The 23,401-nt window shown below is 45.0% G+C and overlaps 1 protein-coding gene across 19 annotated transcripts in view; it reads right to left on the minus strand.

Annotated features, from left to right (window-relative positions):
* Window positions 1–22,715, minus strand: part of PHF20 (PHD finger protein 20) — a 134,894-nt gene extending 112,179 nt beyond the window's left edge. For 3 of the 19 annotated variants that reach the window (XM_067013661.1, XM_067013656.1, XM_067013652.1), the window contains exons 1-2: window positions 22,552–22,641; window positions 729–844 (exon numbers count right to left, since the gene is read on the minus strand). In XM_067013661.1, coding sequence (XP_066869762.1) covers window positions 729–811 — 83 coding nt within the window. In that variant the 5' untranslated portion in view covers window positions 812–844; window positions 22,552–22,641. Of the gene's footprint in view, window positions 1–728; window positions 845–2,926; window positions 3,881–16,749; window positions 16,829–18,478; window positions 18,563–19,934; window positions 19,955–22,525 lie in introns of those variants that run through there. The other 16 variants (XM_067013660.1, XM_067013665.1, XM_059037978.2 and 13 more) reach the window with 15 other exon arrangements.
* Window positions 22,716–23,401: the final 686 nt, after the last annotated feature.

Here is a 23,401-nt window from a genome sequence, read left to right on the forward strand (position 1 = left end):
GAAAATTCACAGAAAGGTTTGAGTTCTGAAACTCCCACTTTCACCTTAAACATTAACAAATGACTAAATTCTAGGATATCCTCAACAACAACCATCATTTTACAGTTTATAAGGCCTTTTCTAACATATCCTATTATTTGATTCTCAGAAAAAAGTCTGTGAGGTCAATATTACTAGTACCTACAGTTATAGAGGAAGCTGATGCTCAGAGTGGTTAATTACCAGTCAGAGGTCACAAGTCAATGACAAATTCGGGACTACAACCTCTCAGCCTCTGAATCTAATCACCCCTAAAATGTGATGACTGAGTTTCAACGGTACAACAACACACCCAGAAAACAGGAATTGTTCATAACACACAAGCTGTTCCAATCTAACCCCTTTTCTTTATTCTTCCATCCCTGATCTTTCAGACAGGCAGCCAAGAGCAAGAGAGCTGCCACTATTAATCTTCCCTTCTCTGCAGCCACTCCTGCTTCTTCTTCCCATAACTCCTTCAGATGAACAGGCAGAGAAGGGAAACAAATATAACAGGATGGTCCCTTTGACACCAGGATCCCAGCACCAAAGACAAAGGACATTCCACAGCTCTAGACTTAAGTCTCCTTTCACCTTCCAAGAGTCAGGGAGCAGGAAAACACTATAGAAAAGCCCTGGCTACCCCTCTATCAGTGCTGGCAAAAGTCCTTTACTGAAGGGATTTAATTAACAGAAAAATGTAAAAGTACCAGTTTTTTAATCGGTCCCGGGCTTCCAACTGGGCTCCCACTTCAAAGCTGATTCCTCGTCTGTTAGGTGGATGCTTTGTCATTTTCAGTCATCAACGGGGGCTGCCTTTATTCTCCTGAAAAAGCCAATTAAATATTTATGAAACTTAGGCAAAGTCTGCCCAGAATGGAGTAACACTCACTACACAGAAAAGACAAACAGGCATTATTCAAAACACAAAGCTCCAGGAAACCCTGTCAGCGCCCTCCTTTACTCCTGCCCTCATCCTAACACAGGTGTGTCCTCCACTGGTTCCTCCTTCTCTATTATGCAGCATATCCTGTAGCCTCTGGAACTGTAAGGAGACCCTTCCTCAACACTACTTACCAAGAATTCACTTATAAGGGGCACCTCTCAGAACACCAAAAAAACAATCACTCTCAGAACTAAATTTAATCATTTGCTGAAGTATGCAACAAATACCTGCTGAGAGATTATTTGAGAAAACAGTCATCAAGACCAAAAGAGACGCAGTTCCTGGCCTCACAAAGCCTCCAGTCTACTGGGGGAAAACAAAAATGTAGCCAGTAAACAGACAAATGACTTAACTGCAAGCTGTAACTGCTATGAATTTTAAGTGCTACAAAGGAAGCGAACAAAATCTGAATGCTGATTTCTGGCCCTACTTTTGGAAGGCTGGACAAGAAAGATCTATTTATTCATTCTTTGATCTATTTATATATTTATTTATTTATTTATATTTCTACCCATTCTTGAGTACATTCTGACAATTTATTGGTATATTTTCCCAATTCTTTATCGAGCCTTTTGGTACTGGAACTGGTGGTCATTTTCTATATGAGTAAAATTTATCTTTAGGGGCTAGTGGTGGTTCTGATGGAGATGTAGCCACTCTGAGTTCTTGGGGCACTTGAGCAGGCAACCTCCATAGAGCAAGGATATCCCTGAGCAAATTCTCTCCCACTGAACTTTGGAACCCAACAGCCTGCACTGCCAGGGCAGTATCTGCCTCATACCAGGAGGGCAATCTTTGCAATGGATGAATGAGGAATAATCACAAAAGTGGGACCTCATGGGAATTCCCTGGCCATCCAGTTGTTAGGATTCGGAGCTTTCTTTCACTGCCCTGGGCCCGGGTTTAAATGAAGATCCCGCAAGCCGTGCAGTGTGGTCAAAAAAATTAAAAATGGAAAAAAAAAAAAGTGGGTCCTCATATCTAATGTGTAATACCATCACATTTTCTTGCAATATATTACATGAAAAACCAGGATGTAAAATTACACCCCTTTGAGCTCAAATAAAAATTCATGTGCATTTAAAAGAAAAAGACAAGAAGAAAAAAAAGGTTGTAAATGATCTTTTCCTCTTAAACAGTTTCCTAAATTTATTGTTTTCCATAATGAAAATTTTCCATAAGAAAAAATATATGTAATGTAAAGGATGAGCTATCCATTACACTAAACAACTCACTCTGAAGGGCTGATACTGGAGAACACACAAAGCAAATCAGACCAAGAAAGGAATGGTTGACAGCTGTAACTAAAGAATCTGAAACCTAATAAACTGAAAAGCTACGTCAAATAAGAGTATTTGGATTATATGGACCCTAGCAAAGGCAGAGTCAGAGGTTTGACTGGCTATACTTCACATTCCCCAGGAAAATGAGATATAAATCTGATTAAGTAAATACAATCAGTAGAAGAGTCTTCACTTTGACTTAGGAGAAACACCACCTCAAATTATCTTTTTATTTTTGACTTCATGTATACCAAGTAATAGTCTCACCTCTCAGATTATATGAAAAGGTGAAGCCAGACAAGAATTAAGACAGAGTGGCAATGAAAACTCACCAGAGTAGGGCTTCCCTGGTGGCGCAGTGGTTAGGAACCCGCCTGCCAATGCAGGGGACGCGGGTTAGAGCCCTGGTAGGGGAAGATCCCACATGCTGTGGAGCAACTAAGCCCATGCACCACAACTACGGAGCCCCCGTGCCACAACTACTGAAGCCCCTGCACCTAGAGCCCGTGCTCCACAACAAGAGAAGCCACCGCAATGAGAAGCCCGCACACTGCAATGAAGAGTAGCCCCTGCTCGCCACAAGTAGAGAAAAGCCCACGTGAAGCAACGAAGACCCAATGCAGCCAAAAATAAATAAATAAATATTTTTTTTCATTCAATAAAAAAAAAGAAAACTCACCAGAGCAGATAGTATTTATCAGACTTCATGCAGGGACACAGCTCCCTTTTATAGATGTCATGTAATATAGTGTAATGTAATAGGATTAAATGCTTGGCCTTTAATCCTCAGCCCCACCCTTTGTTAGCTGAATGAATTTGGGTAAATTACTTAATCCCTCTGAATTTGTTTCCCCTCCCTAAAATGGGGATGGTGAAAATAGTACCTATCTCCAGGCAGTGGTTGTGAAAACTAAATGAGATAATCCATTTAAGGAACACTTAATCCATTTAAGGTACAAAGTAAGGACTAAATAGTTTGTAGCTACTAATAATTCTATTATCACAAAGGAAGAAATTAGGTTTAAAATAATTGGGCTAAGGTTCAGGTGCTAAGTGACCAGCACCAGAACAAAAGCCCAGGTCTGCTTGATTTCTGAATCAATTCTTTTACCACACAATTTCCCTAGGATACCTTCCATTAAAATACAGGAGTGTGGGAACAAGGCAGTGAATGAAAATGAGCAAATTATTCTTAATGGCTCAAGAAAACCAATTCCTCTTGAGGCTAATTGTTGAAGGTCTTCCTTATCATGAACTGAAACTGTTTCACTGTAACTCTGACCCACTTATTTGTTTTTATGTATGTATATATTTATGCATGTATGTATGTATGTGCGGCGAGCGGGGACTACTCTTCGTTGCGGTGCGCGGGCGTCTCATACGGTGGCTTCTCTTGTTGCAGAGCATGTTAGGCACACGGGCTTCAGTAGTTTCAGGATGCAGGCTCAGTAGTCGTGGCATGCTGGCTCCAGAGCACAGGCTCAGTAGCTGTGGTGCACAGGCTTAGTTGCTCCGCAGCATGCGGGATCTTCCCAGACCAGGGATCAAACCTGCGTCCCCTGGATTGGCAGGCACATTCTTAACCACTGGGCCACCAGGAAGTCCCTGAGCCACTTATTTGAAGCTTCACTCTCTGTTATCACACAGAACAAGACTAAGGACTAATCTGGCTTTTATGACCCATGCCCAAATCTTCCCTCCACTCTGGGGATGGCAGAGTTTGTTTTTAAATTTCACATTAATTCATTCAACAAACCATTAGTGAGCACCGTCAGTAAGGCACTGTGCTGGAAATCAGGAATCAGAAATCCAACTCAGTTGCAGCTCCAGTCCACCCAGGAAGACAAACACAAATATGAGAAGAGATGAAGGAGCTCTAACAAAGGGTAAGGTGAGGGACAATCACTGCAAAGTCTCAGTTTATTTTTTTTTATTTTTTATTTTTTTGGCGGTACAAGGGCCTCTCACTGTTGTGGCCTCTCCCGTTGCGGAGCACGGGCTCCGGATGCGCAGGCTCAGCAGCCATGGCTCACAGGCCTAGCCGCTCCACGGCATGTGGGCTCTTCCCAGACCGGGGCACGAACCCGTGTCCCCTGCATCGGTAGGCGGATTCTCAACCACTGAGCCACCAGGGAAGCCCAAGTCTCAGTTTAATTTGGCAAATCTACTAAAGAATAAAAAAGAGTTCAAGACAGAAGCAGGAAGTTAAAAGATTACATAAGAAGTACATTTTTACTCCTAACATTTAGGGGTTTTTTTAAATTTTTTTTCTTTATGTTATTTATTTATTTATTTTTGGCTGCATTGGGTCTTCATGGCTTCACATTTAGTTTTGTTTTTTTTTTTTTTTTCACATTTAGTTTTAAACACAAATTTTTCTCAAGAGGCAAGAGGGCTAAGATTCTGTAGCTTTTAACTTACCTTAGTTTTTTCTAGTTACTTAGTTACCTTAGTTTTTTTCTACCAAAAAGCTCTAGCTTCCAGAATAGGAAAAGGAAATATGTTTAGTAAGGACATCCAGAAAAACTATGAGAAAAAATCTGATGCAATCTGTACTCACAAATGATTCCACTTAAAGACCTTGGCACAACTTCAAACTACTCCTTTACATTCAAATTTCCCTACAGGGAATTCCCTGGTGGTCCAGTGGTTAGGACTCCACACTTCCACTGCATGGGGCATGGGTTCGATCCCTGTAGGGAACTAAGATCCCACAAGCCATGGAGCATGGCAAAAAAATATTTTTTTTTTAAACAAGTTTTCCTACAATGTGTGCGCACTGCTACACAGGAGACAGACAGCCCAGTTTATTTCCTTAAATACAGTATTTGCAGTCAATGCCCCTGTATCAATGACAATGAAAACTTTCAATGTACACTGTGTAATACAGTTTAAAGGGCACTTTCACAAACAACAAACTGGAAGAAAATAACTGCAACACATGACCAAAGGGCTAACTTCCTTTATTAACAAAGAGCGCATACAAACCAAGAACGAAAAAAGTTAAACAACTCACTTATGGGCAAAGCGTATGGGCTTCCCTGGTAGTGCTGTGGTTAAGAATCCGCCTGCCAATGCAGGGGACATGGGTTCGATCCCTGGTCCAGGAATATCCCACTTGCCATGGAGGACCTGAGCCTGTGCACCACAACTACTGAGCCTGTGCTCTAGAGCCCGCAAGCCACAACTACTGAGTCGGCGTGCTACAACTACTGCAGCCTGTGCACCTAGAGCCTGTGCTCCTCAACAAGAGAAGTCATCACAATGAGAAGCCTGCGCACCACTACGAAGAGTAGCCCCCGCTTGCCGCAACTAGAGAAAGCCCGCGTGCAGCAATGAAGACTCGACGCAGCAAAAAATAAATAAATAAATTTTTTTTTTTTTTAAATGGGCAAAGTGTAAGAACTGGCAGGTTTCCAGGGAAGGGGGAGGTTTTGGGGAGGGGGGAATAATATAAAGCTCTAATAAGCATGTGATATTATATTATCCACATAACCTCACCCTAAATTAAAGGAAATGCAAATCAAAATAACAACTTTTCAATTCTCAGACTAAAAATTTCAAGGTAAAATACCCAGTGTCTTCAGGGATGAGGAAAAAAAGATGCTTATACACTGTTGGTAAAAGCGTAAGTTGGAAAATCTTTTCTAGAAGCAACTTGGCACTATCTACAAAAATGCAGGGCTTCCCTGATGGCGCAGTGGTTGAGAGTCCGCCTGCCGGTGCAGGGGACACGGGTTCGTGCCCCGGTCTGGGAAGATCCCACATGCCGCGGAGCGGCTGGGCCCGTGAGCCATGGCTGCTGAGCCTGCGCATCCGGAGCCTGTGCTCTGCAACGGGAGAGGCCACAACAGTGAGAGGCCCGCATACAGGAAAAAAAAAAAAAAGCAAAAAGCAAATACCTGCAACCCAGCAGTCCCCATTGCCAGTAACTTATCCGAAAGATACATCCCCCAAAGTCTGCCAAATTACCTGTAAGGATGAACAATATAGTTTCATAATTTCTGCAGCTAAAATGTCCATCAAAAAAGACAGCTAGTTAAATGAATTATGGCCATCTATATACAATGGAATGTTGTACATCTATTAAAAGGAAAAATGGCTGGGCTTCTCTGGTGGTGCAGTGGTTAAGAATCCGCCTGCCAATGCAGGGGTCATGGGTTCAAGCCCTGGTCCGGGAAGATCCCACATGCCACAGAGCAACTAGGCCCATGCGCCACAACTACTGAGCCTGCGCTCTAGAGCCCGTGAGCCACAACTACCAAAACCCGTGTTACCTAGAGCCCATGCTCTGTGACAAGAGAAGCCACCGCAATAAGAAGTCTGCACACCGCAACGAAAGACTAGCCCCTGCTCACCGCAACTAGAGAAAGCCTGCGCACAGCAACTAAGACCCAACACAGATAAAAATTAATTAATTAATTAATTAAATTGTTTAAAAATGGTAATCTGTAGATGCTGATATGGAGCCATCTACAAGATACACTGTCAAATAAAACAGGCATGGTGTAGAGGCCTGTGTCTGGTATTATCTCTTTAATGCAAACAGATCTGTTATAGTATATGCATAAAATTATTTCTTGGAAGCAAGAAAATAACTGTTTTAAGTAGTTCCCTTAATGAAAGGAATAGAGCATGAAAATTTAACTTCTCATTTTTTACCCTTCTGTGTTGTTAGAATTTTTTAACCTTAAGAATGTACTTCTGGGGCTTCCCTGGTGGCTCAGTGGTTAAGAATCTGCCTGCCAACGCTAGGGACACGGGTTCGAGCCCTGATCCAGGAAGATCTCACATGCGACAGAGAAACTAAGCTCATGAGCCACAACTACTGAGCCTGCGCTCTAGAGTCCACACGTCACAACTACTGAAGCCCACACACCTAGAGCCTGTGCTCCACAACAAAAAGAAGCCACCACAATGAGAAGCCCACTCACCGCAACTAGAGAAAGCCCGTGCGCAGCAACAAAGACCCAATTCAGCCATAAATAAATAAATAAATAAAATACATTTTAAAAAAGAATGTACTTCTTTGTTTTTACTTTAATTGTCAGCAGGGATTATCTAGTTGGTAAGATTTTAATTTTGAATTACTTCTTTATATTTCTTCATATTTTTTAAAAATAGATTATTTAAATATGTAAAAGGCCTTCATCCTTAACACTATTTTCTGGACCTACACAACTGCCAAATGAAGTAGTTAGGACTAAATGTGATATTCCCATTGTACAGAAAGGAAACCGAGGTGCAGAGGGGTTAACTGCTTTCAAGGTCCTCCAAGGCAGGAGACATATCTCTTATCACAGGTAACAGGATTTTCCCAGAGGTAGACAAACCACTTCTTGAAGGCCCTTCCTCTTTCCCTTACCAAAGTCCATGCTATGCTTATACTCATGCCTTTAGACATAAACATAGTTTGAATACAGGAAGATGAAGCAATTGGGTGCTTTTCAAATGTTGTGACAAAATTATTACACCATTATATAGCAAGCAGAAATATTTAACCTTTCAGCAAGGACAACACCTAAGAATGGCCCAGCTGTGAGAAAACTGGAAAACCTGAACCACTGCCTGAGGCCCTGACCATGGCCATCTTTTTATATCTCAATCTGGAAAAAAGGAACAAGCTGTAAAACTGCTTCTACACTTGGAGTCAGTAATTTCAATCAGAAGGATACAGTCCAGGATAAAAATAAATCATTTGTGAAAACGAGAAAAAAACAATAGCTCTTTACATACGATGCTGGGGAAGCCAGATATAACTTACATGTTTAATGATAAGAGAGGGACTTCCCTGGTGGCACAGTGGTTAAGAATCCGCCTGCCAACACAGGGGACACAGGTTCAATCCCTGGTCCGGGAAGATCCCACGTGCTGCGGAGCGGCTGGGCCCGTGAGCCATGGCCGCTGAGCCTGCGCGTCCGGAGCCTGTGCTCCGCAACAGGAGAGGCCACAACAGTGAGAGGCCCGCGTACCGCCAAAAAAAAAAAAAAAAATTAAAAATAATAATAGTAAGAGAATATTTAAATAAAACCTAATGTAGTAGGACTACACTTTAAGCTCCATTAGGGAAAGGAATGACTGATACTCAACAGAGGCCTAATAAATGAAATAAAGAATGTTACTCAGCTACTAAAATGATGAAGATGTGAACCAACCTTACAAAAGGAGAGCAGAACAAGACCTACATAAGAAACACTGACAATAGTAATAATAACTAATTCTACAAATGTTAAGTCATGTAATCCTTACAACCACCACAGAGATAAGTACTATTATTTATCTTCGTTGTAAAGATAAAACAGAGAGGAACAGGGAAAAGTGAGGGACACCCTAGGACACCCATATAGAAAGGGGCTGGGCCAGGATTTGAATCTAGACCCTGCAGCTCCACATTCTTTTTTTTTTTTTTTTTTTTTTTCCTTTTTTTGCGTTACTTGGGCCTCTCACTGTTGTGGCCTCTCTCGTTGCGGAGCACAGGCTCCGGACACGCAGGCTCAGCGGCCATGGCTCACAGGCCCAGCAGCTCCGCGGCACGTGGGATCTTCCCGGACCGGGGCACGAACCCGCGTACTCTGCATTGGCAGGCGGACTTTCAACCACTGTGCCACCAGGGAAGCCCTAGCTCCAGATTCTTAACCACTACCACACATTAGTCTATGAGCTACATCTTTGGATTCTCTTTCTTAACTCATCAAATGAGGATTAATGGCCCCTATCCCGGGTGCTAAAAGGAAAAGATTTGCAGAACTTCTGTAGCGGTCCAGGGGTTAAGACCGCACTTCCACTGCAGGGAGTGTGGGTTTGATTCCTGGTCAGGGAACTAAGATCCCACAAGCTGCGCAGAGTAGCCAAAAAAAGAAAGAAAGAAAGATTTGCAAAGCCCCTATATGTCTAGCACAAAGTAGGTACTCAAAAAATGGGAGCAGAATTTTCTGAATTCATAATGCATTTATATTTAATGTTGTACTGACATGGACTCTGGATTTTATTTGGGAGAGGTTTAAGAGTACTGTAGCCATGGTAACTGGAGGTCCTGTCTCAGCAACTGCATTGTACTCGGGGACAGGTACTGAGGGCTCAAAGTAACAAAGAATTTGTGATAGGTGGGCATGGAACAAGATCTTTCAATGAGTCGGCTCTAGACAGAGTTAAGGGAAAATAAACTCTAGAAAGAATGTCAACCACCAGAAACTACAGAACAGGCTTTACAATAATCTAACAGTGCTTACACCAGGCTTGAAATTCAACCTCCATTAAAGGGTGATGGTGCCCTTTCAAACTGAGGAACACTGCAAGTGAAAGACCAGCTTAAATCTTTATGCCTCAGGCTTCACTGGTAGCACAGTGGTTAAGAATCCTCCTGCCTATGCAGGGGACAGGGATTCGAGTCCTGGTCCGGGAAGATCCCACATGCCGCGGAGCAACTAAGCCCGTGCACCACGACTACTAAGCCTGCACTCTAGAGCCCGCGAGCCACAACTACTGAAGTCCATGAGCCTAGAGACCATGCTCCGCAACAAGAGAAGCCATCGCAATGAGAAGCCCACGCACCGCGACGAAGAGTAGCCCCTGCTCGCCGCAACTAGGGAACACAAGTAGAGAAAGCCCACGCGCAGCAACAAAGACCCAACGCAGCCAAAAATAAATAAATAATTTTTTTAAATGTTTTAAAAAAAACATCTTTATGCCTCCTTCATTCAATAAATATTTACTGAGTGCCTGCTATGTGCCAGGTGCTGGAGATAGACACTGGGAGGATGAGACACACCCGGCCCTGTTCTCTAGTGGGGAAGGCAGGAACATGATAAACACAAATACAAATAAGATCATTTCTGGGAGGCTAAGTTCTGTGGGGGAAAACCCAACAAAACAATGTGAGCCAGTGACACGGCAGAACCACTTTAGATAAGGCTGTTAGAACTCTGAGGAGCTGAGGTCTGAGCAGAGAGCTAAATGACAAGGAGAGGGGCTTCCCTGGTGGCACAGTGGTTAAGAATCCGCCTGCCAATGCAGGGGACACAGCTTCAATCCCTGGTCCGGGAAGATACCACATGCCTCAGAGCAACTAAGCCCATGCGCCACAACTACTGAGCCTGCACTCTAGAGTCCGCGAGCCACAACTACTGAAGCCGGCGCACCTACAGCCCGTGCTCCGCAACAAGAGAAGCCACCGCAATGAGGAGCCCGCGCACGGCAACGAAGAGTACTCCCCCGCTTGCAGCAACTAGAGAAAGCCCGTGAAGACCCACTGCAGCCATAAATAAATAAACAAATAAATAAATCTACCTTTAAAATAAATAAATAAATGACAAGTAGATAATCTACCTTTAAAATAAATACATGACAAGGAGACAACCATGTGAAGATCCAGAGGAAGAGAATTCTAGGTAGAGGGGAAGTCCTAGAGACAAGGTGCCTCAGGAAGGAATGAGCTCCCCTCCCCTCACAGCCCTGAGCCCAGGAGGCAGAGATGCTCCCTGCAGCCCTCACCACTGTTACAGAAAAGCATAAACAATACCAGCAGGTCCAGTGACACCTACATCTCACAGGAAGAAGCTTCCAAGGGGACTCTGCCAAAGTTCTGTCTTGGAGGAAGGCCAGGGAGTACTTAGGGATGGGAGCAGACAGGTTTCAGACTCAGATCCTGGTGAATCCTGGCTCCACTAATGCTGGCTAAGTGAAGATGAGAAAAATCACTGAGCCTCCCTCTGTTTGCCCATCTATAAAAGCAGATTAATAACCCCTACGTCCTGGGATTCTGAGGATAAGCGAGCTAACGGATGTCAAGTGCTTAGCACAGTACACACTAAATATTCAATACTGGTGATAAAATGGCTGTGTAATAGTAGCAGCACTAGCAAAAAGGACATCAGACACAAAGGATTACAGTCAATATTATTATGCAGTATTAACAAATAGTATCCAATACAAAGAGCATAAAAGAGCATATCTTTAGTCCTAGGGAAGTGACAAGTTGGCTCAAGTAGGAGCAAGGCCCCTCCGACACTATCCTCTCCTCAACAACACAGAAAGAAGACTGGGTCTAAAGCCAACCATTACCACTCTTCAGGCCCTTGCCCAAGTCACACTAAACGAGCTGAATTAGCCTCTTACACTTGAGAGGGTAAGGAAGGAAACAAAGGGAAGGGGGAAGAAAGTAAGGAGGCAGGAAGAAAGAAAAAGGCCCCCCCAAAAAATTCCCTTACCCTCTTCCCAGATACTTGAAATACTTTCTCTAAGAGCCAACCTTTTCCTTCCACAATTAAAATTCAGACAGACAGCAAACAGGTTCATTCTGAATTACTGAGAATGAATTGGTTAAATCAGTGGATCTTCCCAGAAACAATGGAAAGGGCCTAGTGCCCAGGCTTGACTCCAGAATATATTTGCTAAATGACCTTTGGCACATTACTCAACTTCACTGAGCTAATCATCTTATCCTCACAAGTTCCTTCTCCTTCTCTCCCCATCACAGTTTAAGACTCCAAGACTGGCCAATGTGCCAAGCTAGAAACATGGGCATCACCCTTGCATCTCACTCTCAGTCACCATTTTGTCACACCTACTTCTAGGTTTCTCCCATTGCCCAGTGGTTGCCCAGTTCAGGTCCCCATCAGTTCTAATCCGATTACTGCAACAACTCTCAAGCTCAAAACCTCCAGCCACACCCTCCCCAGATCCAAATCAATATTGTCTTACAAACTGACTTCTGAGTGCTTATTTTATGACATACAGTATTCTAAGTGATTTACATATACATCTTCTCATTTAGCATCTACCTCATAGGTTTGTAATGAGGATTACTATTATTCCTGTTTCAGAGGTGCAAAAACTAAGGTTCAGAAAGTAAGCTGCCCAAATGACAAAGCTACCAAGTATTGGGACAAGGAGCTGAACCCAGGTAATCTGACTAGCCAATTACTGGACTGTGGCTACTCTTCATCAATGCTGCTACAGTAATATTTCTAAAGCACAAATCTGATCGTAAGACTCCTCTGTTTAAAACACTTCAGGTTATATGTCAATTATATCTCAAATGAAGAAAAAAAAAAAAAAGCTCAGTAGTTCCCCTACAGAACAGACTTCAAACTACTAGTGCAGCATCAAGGCCATCAGTAAGCTATCCATTATGACCAAACCAAACCGGGGGTTGTTAGAAACGGGAGCTTACAAGGAGAGGAGCAGACAAGCTCAGCAGAGGGCCAGCGGCATATGGTGGTTATGAGCCAGAACTCCAAAATGAGACTGCCTGGGTTTGGACCCCAGCTCCACCATTTTCCAGATAACCTTGCACAAGTCATTTCCTTTCTGAGCCTCAGGCTCCTTATCTATAAAATGGGGATAGTACCAGTACCTACTTCATACCTTCATACAGGTGCTGTGAAGATAAAAATTACTTAGCACAGAGCCTAGCACACAATAAGCTCTCATGCCGCCCACACACCAAGACTCCTTGCAGTGCTGCTTCCTCTGCCTGGTCCTTCAGACTGGGCTCAGCCATCAGCACCTTGCCAAGGGCACTGGGCCAGGGCCCACTCCATTATTCGCCCATGGCAGCCTTGCCTGCCATCTGGACCACAACCCAGCACCCTACATTGAAATTGCCTGTTTCTGAGCCTATCTCTCCTCAGGCATTTAACTCCTCATACGCATCCCCAGCAACTAACAAGCAGCACCCTTACTTGGCAGTTAGATGCTTGTTAAATGAGATAACCTCAGCTTCCTCATTGTCAAAACAGGAAGATAGGAAAGAGACCTGTATCACCCACCTTAAGGGATGTAGGGATTCAAGGAGACAATCATATGGAGGCTCTTTGAAAAGTGCTATCCACAGGTAAATGTAGGAACTGTTATCACTCCACGGGGAAGGGGGAGGAAGGCAAAGCACAGGGAACGAGGTCCCTGAAGACAGACCACAATTCCGCCCCTGGAATCTAAGAAAAGCTGTACTCCGTTTTCAGTCACAGGGAGGGCTCCAGTCTATAAATGGCGGAAGGCAGCTCTGGAGGGGGTTTGTGTGGGTTCATTTTAGGGAAGGGAATCTTTTTTAAAATATACCTGACTAAACTGTTCTTACAGGATTCCTTAATTGAGGCATCACTATATTACAAAGGAAAACAATTTGGAGATAAAGTCAATACCCCATGGGACCTCCAAAGACATTTTCCTAAATTACAACTGATTCACTGCCCATGGGGCTTTAAAGATAAATAAAAATTATTTAAGTCAATTAATTACCTTATTCTTTAAGTATTAACTTTTGTTCCTGGTCTTTATTATTAACACCAGAAAGTGGCTAACTTTTACTGAGTTTTCACCACAGGCTAAATCCTTGACAAATATCTCATTCCCAACAATGCAGAGAAGTTGGCAGGATTATCCCATTTTACAGAGGAGGGAAAGGAGGCTTAAAGCAAATAACTTGCCGATGGTGACCTGGCTAGGAGGAAGAGCTGAGATTTGAGAAGCAGGACCTCCTCCAAAACCCACTGTACTTATACCGCGTTTAAAAGTAAGGCATTTGGGCTTCCCTGGTGGCGGAGTGGTTGAGAATCCGCCTACCGATGCAGGGGACATGGGTTCGTGCCCCAGTCTGGGAAGATCCCACACGCCGCGGAGCAGCTGGGCCCGTGAGCCATGGCCACTGAGCCTGCGCGTCCGGAGCCTGTGCTCCGCAACGGGAGAGGCCACAACCGTGAGAGGCCCGCGTACCACAAAAAAAAAAAAAAAAAAAAGTAAGGCCTTTGAGGGAATTCCCTGGCAGTCAGTGGTTAGGGGGCCCCGGGTTTGATCCCTGATCCGGGAACTAAGATCCCACAAGACGCGGCCAAAAAAATTAGAAAATTGAAAAAAATAAGGCCTTTGAACAACAAGGTCCTACTGTATAGCACAGAGAACTATATTCAGTAGTCTACGATAAACCATAATGGAAAATAATATTTAAAAATGTATATATATGTATAACTGAATCACTGCTGTACAGAAGAAATTAACACAACATTGTAAATCAACTATACTTCAATTATAAAAAACCACAGTTAACATAGGGGATTTACAAACATTTTGTAAGAGGAATAAAACAAAATAATGGTAACATATACTCAACTCTTCACAGCTCACCAAGTTTAAATAATCTTATAAATTAGATTTTCTTATTCCCATTTTACAGATTAGGAAATGGAGAGAAAAGGGTAACATTTACTGATACTTACAATGATAGATGTGAGGTAGTTATGATACTTGAGAAAGAAAACAGAGCTCCAGATATGTTAGAAACTTGCCATGCTGGAAGCCTGCGTCCAATGTCTGTGCTACAGGGAGGGTCCCAAGACGTTTGAGCCCCGCACCCAAGTGACATGTAGCCACAACAGAGTGGCAGATGCTAGAACGCAAACTCGGGCATTCTGCCTCCAAATTCTGGTCCTTCACCACCACACACCACGCAGCCTGGACATGAAAGGTGGCCTCTTAAACTATCTTGCCTTTCTGAATTGCAGATGTATAATTCTCAAATAGGTCACAGCATGACCGACGTCATACTCATCAAAGCACTTTGGACAGCATTCACCACTCCATGAGACTTAGAGACTGTCAAGCAGACCAAACCAGCCACACACCGGGGCCTCAAGATGGGGAGAAATGCAGCCTCAGCTGGGAGAGTTTGGCTTTTACAATTAAGAGATGTTTACATGGTCAGGAACAGAATCTGAGATGAGGTGGCAAGGCCACCTCTTCTCTCAACAGTGCCTCAGTCCTGCATTCCAGGCTGCCACCTGTTTGATACTGTGACTAATGTGACTTATTCAAACCTTGAGGGAGAACCGTAAGACAGCTGTAGAGAGGAGGATGTAAAAGCACCAGGCTTGCAGGCAAAGCAACCTGGGTCATTAGCCAAATGACCTTGGACAAATAAATTACTTAATCTCAGTTTTCCTGTCTATTAGATGAGGATAATGGATAAATTGTAAAGATTCAATAAGACCTAATAGAGTGCTCCAAACAATGCTAACTAAAATGCCCACATTTCCAGGCTAGGGTTCCACAACCTATAAATCCCAGCACCTGTATAAGCAAGGAAGGCATGTCAATCCACCTAGCCATGTGCCTTTTCCACAGGAAAAGGAGACCTCTTGGGGCTTCCCTGGTGGCGCAGTGGTTGAGAATCTGCCTGCTAATGCAGGGGACACGGGTTCGAGCCCTGGTCCGGGAAGATCCCACATGCCGCGGAGCAACTAGGCCCTTGAGCCACAATTACTGAGCCTGCGTGTCTGGAGCTTGTGCTCCTCAAACAAGAGAGGCCACGATAGTAAGAGGCCCACGCACCGCGATGAAGAGTGGCCCCCGCTTGCCACAACTAGAGAAAGCCCTCGTACAGAAACGAAGACCCAACACAGCATAAATAAATAAATAAATAAATAAATAAACCTCTATCATTTAAAAAAAAAAAAGAGAGACCTCTTGAAAATCAGGTCTCTACTAGGACAAGATGAGACCTCTTACATCATCTAAGATGCCTGGGAGTCAGTCTTTAAAATCTTAGGATTATGTTCCTGACAAGGGAAAAGCTCTTATCAAATAAAACCATCATTTAAAATCCTTTCCCAGGCCCCTCCTCTTCTTCCTTCCCCTAAGTCCACTGATTCAAGAACCACCTCCCTTTCATACAACTGCCCTATTTATGTTTGTTGACTCATACCCAGCTGCTAAAATTTTACGGGATTTCTACAAGCTCACCTCTTCCGTTATTTGGCCAAAGAAAGCAAAGGACAAGTTGATACCTAGCACAAGATCTAGTAAAGTTGTCACAGCATTATTACAAATCAAGGTTTCAATTTTCAACAGGTTACCCCAAAGCTAATCAACAACCTGTAAAGGTCAGTTGCTGAGATGAATAAGACAGGTACAGCATCCTCCCTCTCCAAGCTTACAATCTAACCAAGGAGGCTCTGACTAAACACACATTTTGGTTTAAAGTATGTTTATCAAAAAAAAAAAAAAAAAAAGGCTTCCCTGGTGGCGCAGTGGTTAAGAATCTGCCTGCCAATGCAGGGGACACGGGTTCGAGCCCCGGTCTGGGAAGATCCCACATGCCGCAAAGCAACTAAGCCCATGCTCTGCAACTACTGAGCCTGTGCTCTAGAGCCTTTGAGCCACAGCTACTGAAGCCCGTAAGCCTAGAGCCCGTGCTCTGCAACAAGAGAAGCCACCGCAATGAGAAGCCTGCGCACCGCAATGAAGTGTAGCCCCTGCTCGCCGCAACTAGAGAAAGCCCGCACACAGCAACGAAGACCCAACACAACCAAAAATAAAATACACAAATATTTATTTAAAAAAAAAACAGAAAGTTTATCAAGAAACATGTAAACATCCCATCACTTCCTAGAAAGATGAGGAAGGGGGATTAGGAGGTTATATACATCTTTGATCCCTGATTCCAGGCAACATCAGCAGCTGCCCTTGAGAATAATCAGGTGCTCTCAAAGAACTGTTAGCTTTACTCACTGATGAAGTTATTTAAACTTTAAATTTCTTATCATTGTCCTTAGCAACTTCTTGTCAGGTTTTGTGGCTGAGTGTGTTCCTAGAAGGAAGAGCATTTATAAGTAATTTTTAAATGAAGTTTGGGGACTTCCCTGGTGGCGCAGTGGTTAAGAATCCGCCTGCCAATGCAGGGGACACAGGTTCGATCCCTGGTCCGGGAAGATCCCACATGCTGCAGGGCAACTGGGCCCATGCTCCACAACTACTGAGCCTGCGCTCTAGAGCCCACGAGCCACAACTACTGAAGCCTGCATGCCTAGAGCCTGTGCTCCGCAGCAAGAGAAGCCACCGCAACAAGAAGCACACACACCGCAGGGAAGAGTAGCCCCTGCTTGCCGCAACTAGAGAAAGCCCACACACAGCAACGAAGACCCAAGGCAGCCAAAAATAAATAAATAAAATAAATAAATTTGTTAAAAAAAAATGAAGTTTGAACTTAGGATACACTTTCAAATTTGATAGGGTGTTTAAGCATCTTTAAAATCCAGGATGAAGAACCAGCTAGCTGATTTCATTGAGACCTTGAGAGAAGATGGCTAAAAGCATTACATTCACTTTCCCCAACTCCAGCAAAAGGCAAACTACCTGCTTCATTTTTAAATTGATTAAATTGATTTCAAAGCAAATTAATTCAAAGCAAAAAAGAAAGCTGGGGTGAGGAGGGAAAAACATTTTTAAAATACACATCAGAGGGGGCTTCCCTGGTGGCACAGTGGTTGAGAGTCCGCCTGCCGATGCAGGGGACAGGGGTTTGTGCCCTGGTCTGGGAGGATCCCACATGCCGCGGAGCAGCTGGGCCCATAAGCCATGGCCACTGACCCTGCGCTCCGGAGTGTGCTCCGCAACGGGAGAGGCCACAACAGTGAGAGGCCTGCATACCGGGAAAAAAAAAAAAAAAAACACATCAGATAAGAGAACTTCCAAATAAACAAAACTGCATGTCAACTATGGACTCCCTCTTAGTGATTCAGGGAAGTAGCTAACATTGAATGGAGAACTCAAGGAAAACTTCTTTGAGAAGCTTAAACGGTTTTGAATGAAATAAAGCATGGAAATGGCAGAGGACACGGAGACAGAAGAATGCTGAAGCTGGGTGTGAAGACAAGGTGGCTGCCTCGGCTAGAAAAGGGGCAGTGGCAGAAGTGACTCGGACATGGAAATGATTGGCAGCATGCCCAAAAGAGCATGTGAAGGAAATCAGATCTGCTACAAGCTCCCACAGACACTGAGTTTCTAAGCAAGGTACGGACAAAGGCTCAGAGCAGGGCAGACCTTGGAGAAAATCAGCCCCTCACTTTACAAATGGGGAGAATGAGGTCCAGTAGTATTAAGTAACTTGCCTGAGGTCTCACAGTGAGTGGAAGAGCTGGGACTAGAGCCAAATCCAGATCAAATCCGTTACTGAAGAGGATCTATCTGACACTCATGTGAGGGATGGGGGGAAGGGAGAGGACCAGGACACAAAATAGTCTAGTCATTCAGGTTTGTCCTGATTAGGGCCCAGAATAGGATCATGTTAGAAAAAGGCCACAACAGGTGATAGCCAGGGAAATAGGTACAGATGACCTAAGACACTTAAAAAGGAAAAACCCACTAAGACTTAAAAATAGATGTGGATACAAAAGGAGAGAGAGCATCATAAGCCATGATTCCCACCAAAGAATAATGTCATATTCCCACCAGCATTCACCTTTGTGAAGCTCCATACAAAGACAAGTCAGTAGCTTCCATTCAGGGTCCAGGCACCTGCGTCTCCCAGGCCCATTTCCAGGACCTAGAAAATCAAGAAGGACTCCTTGGAAATTCCAATACCTGTGACCCTGTTGACTTGGAGTATTTCACAATCACTACCCATGGTAGGGTAATAGATGAGGAACCAGAGAGGCAAGCTGGCTGATTACTACATGGGATTTACTAGAATGATTTTTATGTCAAGAGTTATGTTTACCTTCAATCAAGAAATAGTTAAAGGGCTTCCCTGGTGGCGCAGTGGTTGAGAATCCGCCTGCCAATGCAGGGGTCATGGGTTCATGCCCCCGTCCGGGAAGATCCCACATGCCGCGGAGCGGCTGGGCCCGTGAGCCATGGCCGCTGAGCGTGCGTGTCCGGAGCCTGTGCTCCGCAACGGAAGAGGCCACGACAGTGAAAGGCCCGCGTACCACAAAAAAAAAAAAAAAAAAAAGAAAAGAAAAAAAAAGAAATAGTTACGCATTTATTTATTTATTTATTTATTACATAGATTTGTTTATTTTTTTTTTTTGGCTGCATTGGATCTTCGTTGCTGCACACAGGCTTTCTCTAGTTGCAGCGTGCAGGGGCTACTTTTCATTGCAGTGGCTTCTCTTGACACAGAGCATGGGCTCTAGGCATGCAGGCTTCAGTAGTTGTGGCACATGGGCTCAGTAGTTGTGGCACGCAGGCTCAGTAGTTGTGCCACACAGGCTCAGTAGTTGTGCCACACAGGTTTAGTTGCTCCGCGGCATGTGGGATCTTCCCAGACCAGGGCGCGAACCCATGTCCCCTGCATTGGCAGGCAGATTCTTAACCACTGCACCACCAGGGAAGTCCCAAGAAATAGTTAAGCATTTAAATTTGACAAAATACATAGGAATCAAACTCCTGGAGAAGTTCCAGCCATGATTTTAAAAGTTAAATGCTAGAATAACTACAAATGAATATAAATAGTAGTCCTCCAAAGGGGACTTGTACAAACTCTAAGGAGTGTGCGTCTAGATAAAGAGAGAATAGAAAATAATGCCCCAGCTTAAAGCTAACCACCACCTTCCTATTTTCAAAGAGAAATCTTTAACTTTGTACACAGAACCTAACTACTCAAAGTGTAGTTCAGTAATATTAACATCACCTGGGAGTTAGAAAAGAATATACTCAGGCCCCACCCTAAACCTACTGGATTAGAATCAGCATTTTAGCAAGACACTCCCCACCCCAGGTGATTTATTTGCACATTCAAGTTTGAGCAGCACTGGTGCAGAATACTTTAAGGGTGGACTATATATAGCACTACACAGATAGAGTACCAAACAGGCAAATAAGAGACAAAGTACCTGTTCACTTTCTGTATACCATATTTTATTAGGTACTGCTCAGACAGACCTCCAATGCTTTTTAATGAATTTGGTACTTACTAATGACCACATGATATAAATGTGGGATCCACTTCACTTCCTGAAATAACACAGCTCTAGCGTTTTCATGCACATGAAATTTAAAACAGCTTAGTTGTTCTGAAAATACAATAATGATTCATTTTATTCAAGTTCCAACACCAAGTTCAGAGCACTTCACCACAAGCCCATTTCTACAGGTTCCTGGGAGCATCATTAAATCCCCCAGCATCCCTAAGAAGCAGGTGCTTGGCAAACATCCAATCTTCAAATGAGATTCAGAAGGACGTAGTCCTGAAAATGCAGTATTTTTCTGCCTTGTCCTGCCAGGGTAGCTTCTTGGGCTCAAACTCTCTCCAGCACTGAGGCCTCATACAGCTGCACACTCAAGTACTTCCCGAAAGGGAGAAAGGTCAGAGGTGTCATTATCCCATAAGCACTTGAGATTCCAGCTGTGGAGAAATTAATCTGGTTCGTTCCCGCTGAGAAGCCCTGAGTAAGATCTGGAAAGACAGAGGGAAATACAAAAGAAAGAACCTACTGAGAGGCTCTTAGGAGAGGAGAGGTCTCAGACATTTGCAGATTTTAAGGAGGGGGTTAGGGGCAAGGCTTGGCAGATAAGTGAGAGGATTACGGGGAGAGGTAAATATCCATCTCCCACTTCTCCCCCAGGAACAACAACAACAAAAAAAAAAAGAGTGACCAAGAGATTCCTCCAAATGACCTCCTTTCTTGATAAAAGGAAGGAAAAAAGCCACTGTAGGGAGGAAGCGTATGAGTTGGAAGCAAGACTAAAGAATCTCTTGAGGGTTTTTTGGTTTTGTTTTTTTCCAACGAAGGGAAATAAAGCAAAGGAGAAAACAGTACCCATCTAACCAGAATCTTATAGGAAGCAAACCACCAGGAGGATGAAGAGCCCTGTGAATAACCAAAGAAATGCAAAGGGATTCTTTCCAGTTTAAATCCAGCGCTGGGGAGTCAGGCAGCCCAGGACTTGAAGCCACTTCCAGAGCAAGGGGAGGAAAAGGGAAAATCTTTACAGCCACCAATAAGCAGAGCAGTGTCCAAAGAAAGAAAGAAACCAGAAAAATGCCCGGGGATAGGGCAAGCCAAGAGAAAAGAGCTCCTGTTAGCAGAAAAGTAAAAGATAAAGTAGACATGGGAGACAACAAGCAGGCAACCCCTTTAGGATGGGCGGGGAAATCCTCCCCTAGGGGGAGGGGACTTCAGGAGGTAAGACTAGGAAGTGTGCGCAGAAAAAAGGCCACAGAAGCAGAGAATGTGTGGTGCTGAAGATATATTCACTAGAGGAAGGAAGAGGAAATAGGTGCACTGCCCTGACAGGGAGAGCACCTAAAGGGAAACGGGGTTCCAAAGAGGGAAGGAAGCTGAGGAAAGAAAATATCTTGGATGGCAGAAAAGCTCAAGAACCATGGACCATCGTATGGAAATGAACGAACTCTGAAAAAAGGTGCGCCGTCCCAGATTTAACAAGCACCAGGAAGGCTGCTGCACCCTGAGAATTGTGTAACCAAAAGTAGTGCATGCTGTACATCTGGAGGGCACAGGAAACAACTACTCTTTCAGATATGAAAAGTCTCCCCCAGGAAATAAGGTGGTCGGATTTAGAGAACTCATGAAAAACGGTGCAACCCCAAGAATAGAGTGACTGGAAAAGCAGTGAATTCCCTTGTGTAAATACAAATATGTATCCTAAAATTTCAGGATTTGGATCTCATTTTCGGTAGACTCTGGAAATGAGGTGCACTCCCAGATTTTGAAGGAGCAGGGAAAGGAAGTGGCCCCTAAATTTAAGAAATTCTGGAAAGCACGTTGCCAGATTTGGGGCCTGGAAAAGGGAATTCTTCCTCGATTTTGTCGTAATATAAGTACCCCCAAAACTTTGGTTATTGGACCCCAGATTTAAGACTCGCTAATGGGAAGAAACCCAAAATTTGAAAGGGGATGCTTACTCAGACTGGAGGCTCGAAAAGGGAGTGTCCTCCCAGTTTGGGGGTCGTGGGTCAAGGGATACATCCTCAGCTGGGCAGGCTTTGGAAATTTAGAGAACATCCCAGGGCTGGAGCTTAAGAAAGGGGGTGCACCGACCACATTTTCTAAAAACTATAGAGAAAGGGGACACTCCCATAGTCTGGCGCTTGAGAAAGAGGTGTGCTCCCCAGAATAATATAAAAGAGTCAATAAAAGAAAACGCGTTCCCAAAGCACAAGGCAACGGCAGGGGTTGCTGGTGGAGCTCTCGAAGGCCACACAGCTCAGGCTCCGGCCCTAGCTCTTACACCCCACCCCCAACACGGCCAGCTCCGCGCCCCGGGCCCCGCACCCCGCGGCCCAGCCCCCTCGGGAGTCGCTGATTGGCCGCAGCCACCGTCACTCCTACGGGCAGCCCTAGGGATTGGGCGCCGCTCGCACGCCCGCCACGCTCTCAGCAGCGGTCCCCGGGCCTCCCTCCGGGCTGGGCGAGCCGGGCCAGGAGGGGAGCGGGGCCGGGTAGTAGACCGGAGCAGCGGTGGCGTCCGTCATCGTCCCCGCCCGTACGGCGCGCGCGCGACGCGGGCCCAGCCCGACCCTGCCCCAGCCAGCCGGCTTCACCTCGCCGCGCCTTGCCGCGAGCTCACCTCACAGCCCCGCTCCGGCTGCTCCGCTCCGGGTCCAACCGACTGAAGGACTCTGCGTGCTGCGCACCACGTGACCCCGGGGACGCGCCCAGCGTATCCCCCGCCCCCCACACACACACACGCACCATCGACTCCACCAAGTGACGCAGCGCCTCAGCTGCCCCGCCTTCGGCCCCGCCCCACCCGATCACCGTGGCGACGGCTCGGGCGGGACACGCCCACTGCCCTGACGCGCGGGAACAGGCCTTCTCCCGGGTCCGGAGCACGAAGTCCCCTCTCACTCGTATCCATTGTGATCACACGAAGGCCAGGACTGGATACTATCCATCACCTGTTAATTTTGCCTCCTGAATGCATCTCGAAGCCTCCTACTTCTCTCCATCCTGTTGCCAGCACTCCAGTCTAGTCCACCATCACCTCTCTCCTAGATGATGGTTGTCCTCTCCACCCAATTACTCTTTCCCCTTACAATCCATTCACACTCAGACAGCGGGAGCTTTTCAAAACGCAACTATATTCACAGCCATCCCCTGCTCAAAGCCCGTTGCCCACTGTTCTTCAGATTAAGATCTAAATCTTCACTGTGTGCCAGGCTCTTCAGAGTCTGTACCTAACTTTCCTCTCACGTTGGCACGCATTCAGCTCCCCCACATTCTCAGTTCTCAGCATCTTTCAAGTCCTCAAACAAGCCAGGTTCCTTTCCGCCTCAGGGCCTTTGCACTCATTTCCCCCCACCCCCCACTCCGCTTCACTTCATTAGCTCCTAGGAAAGGATTCCAATTGCTGGTGTGGAGAGGAGCAGTATTCTGCCTCAGGGGACCAGGTTGGAGTTGCACCCCCCAAGGGTCTG

Source organism: Kogia breviceps, chromosome 14 (genome assembly GCF_026419965.1).
Source record: "Kogia breviceps isolate mKogBre1 chromosome 14, mKogBre1 haplotype 1, whole genome shotgun sequence".
Classification (NCBI taxonomy): Eukaryota; Metazoa; Chordata; class Mammalia; order Artiodactyla; family Physeteridae; genus Kogia; species Kogia breviceps.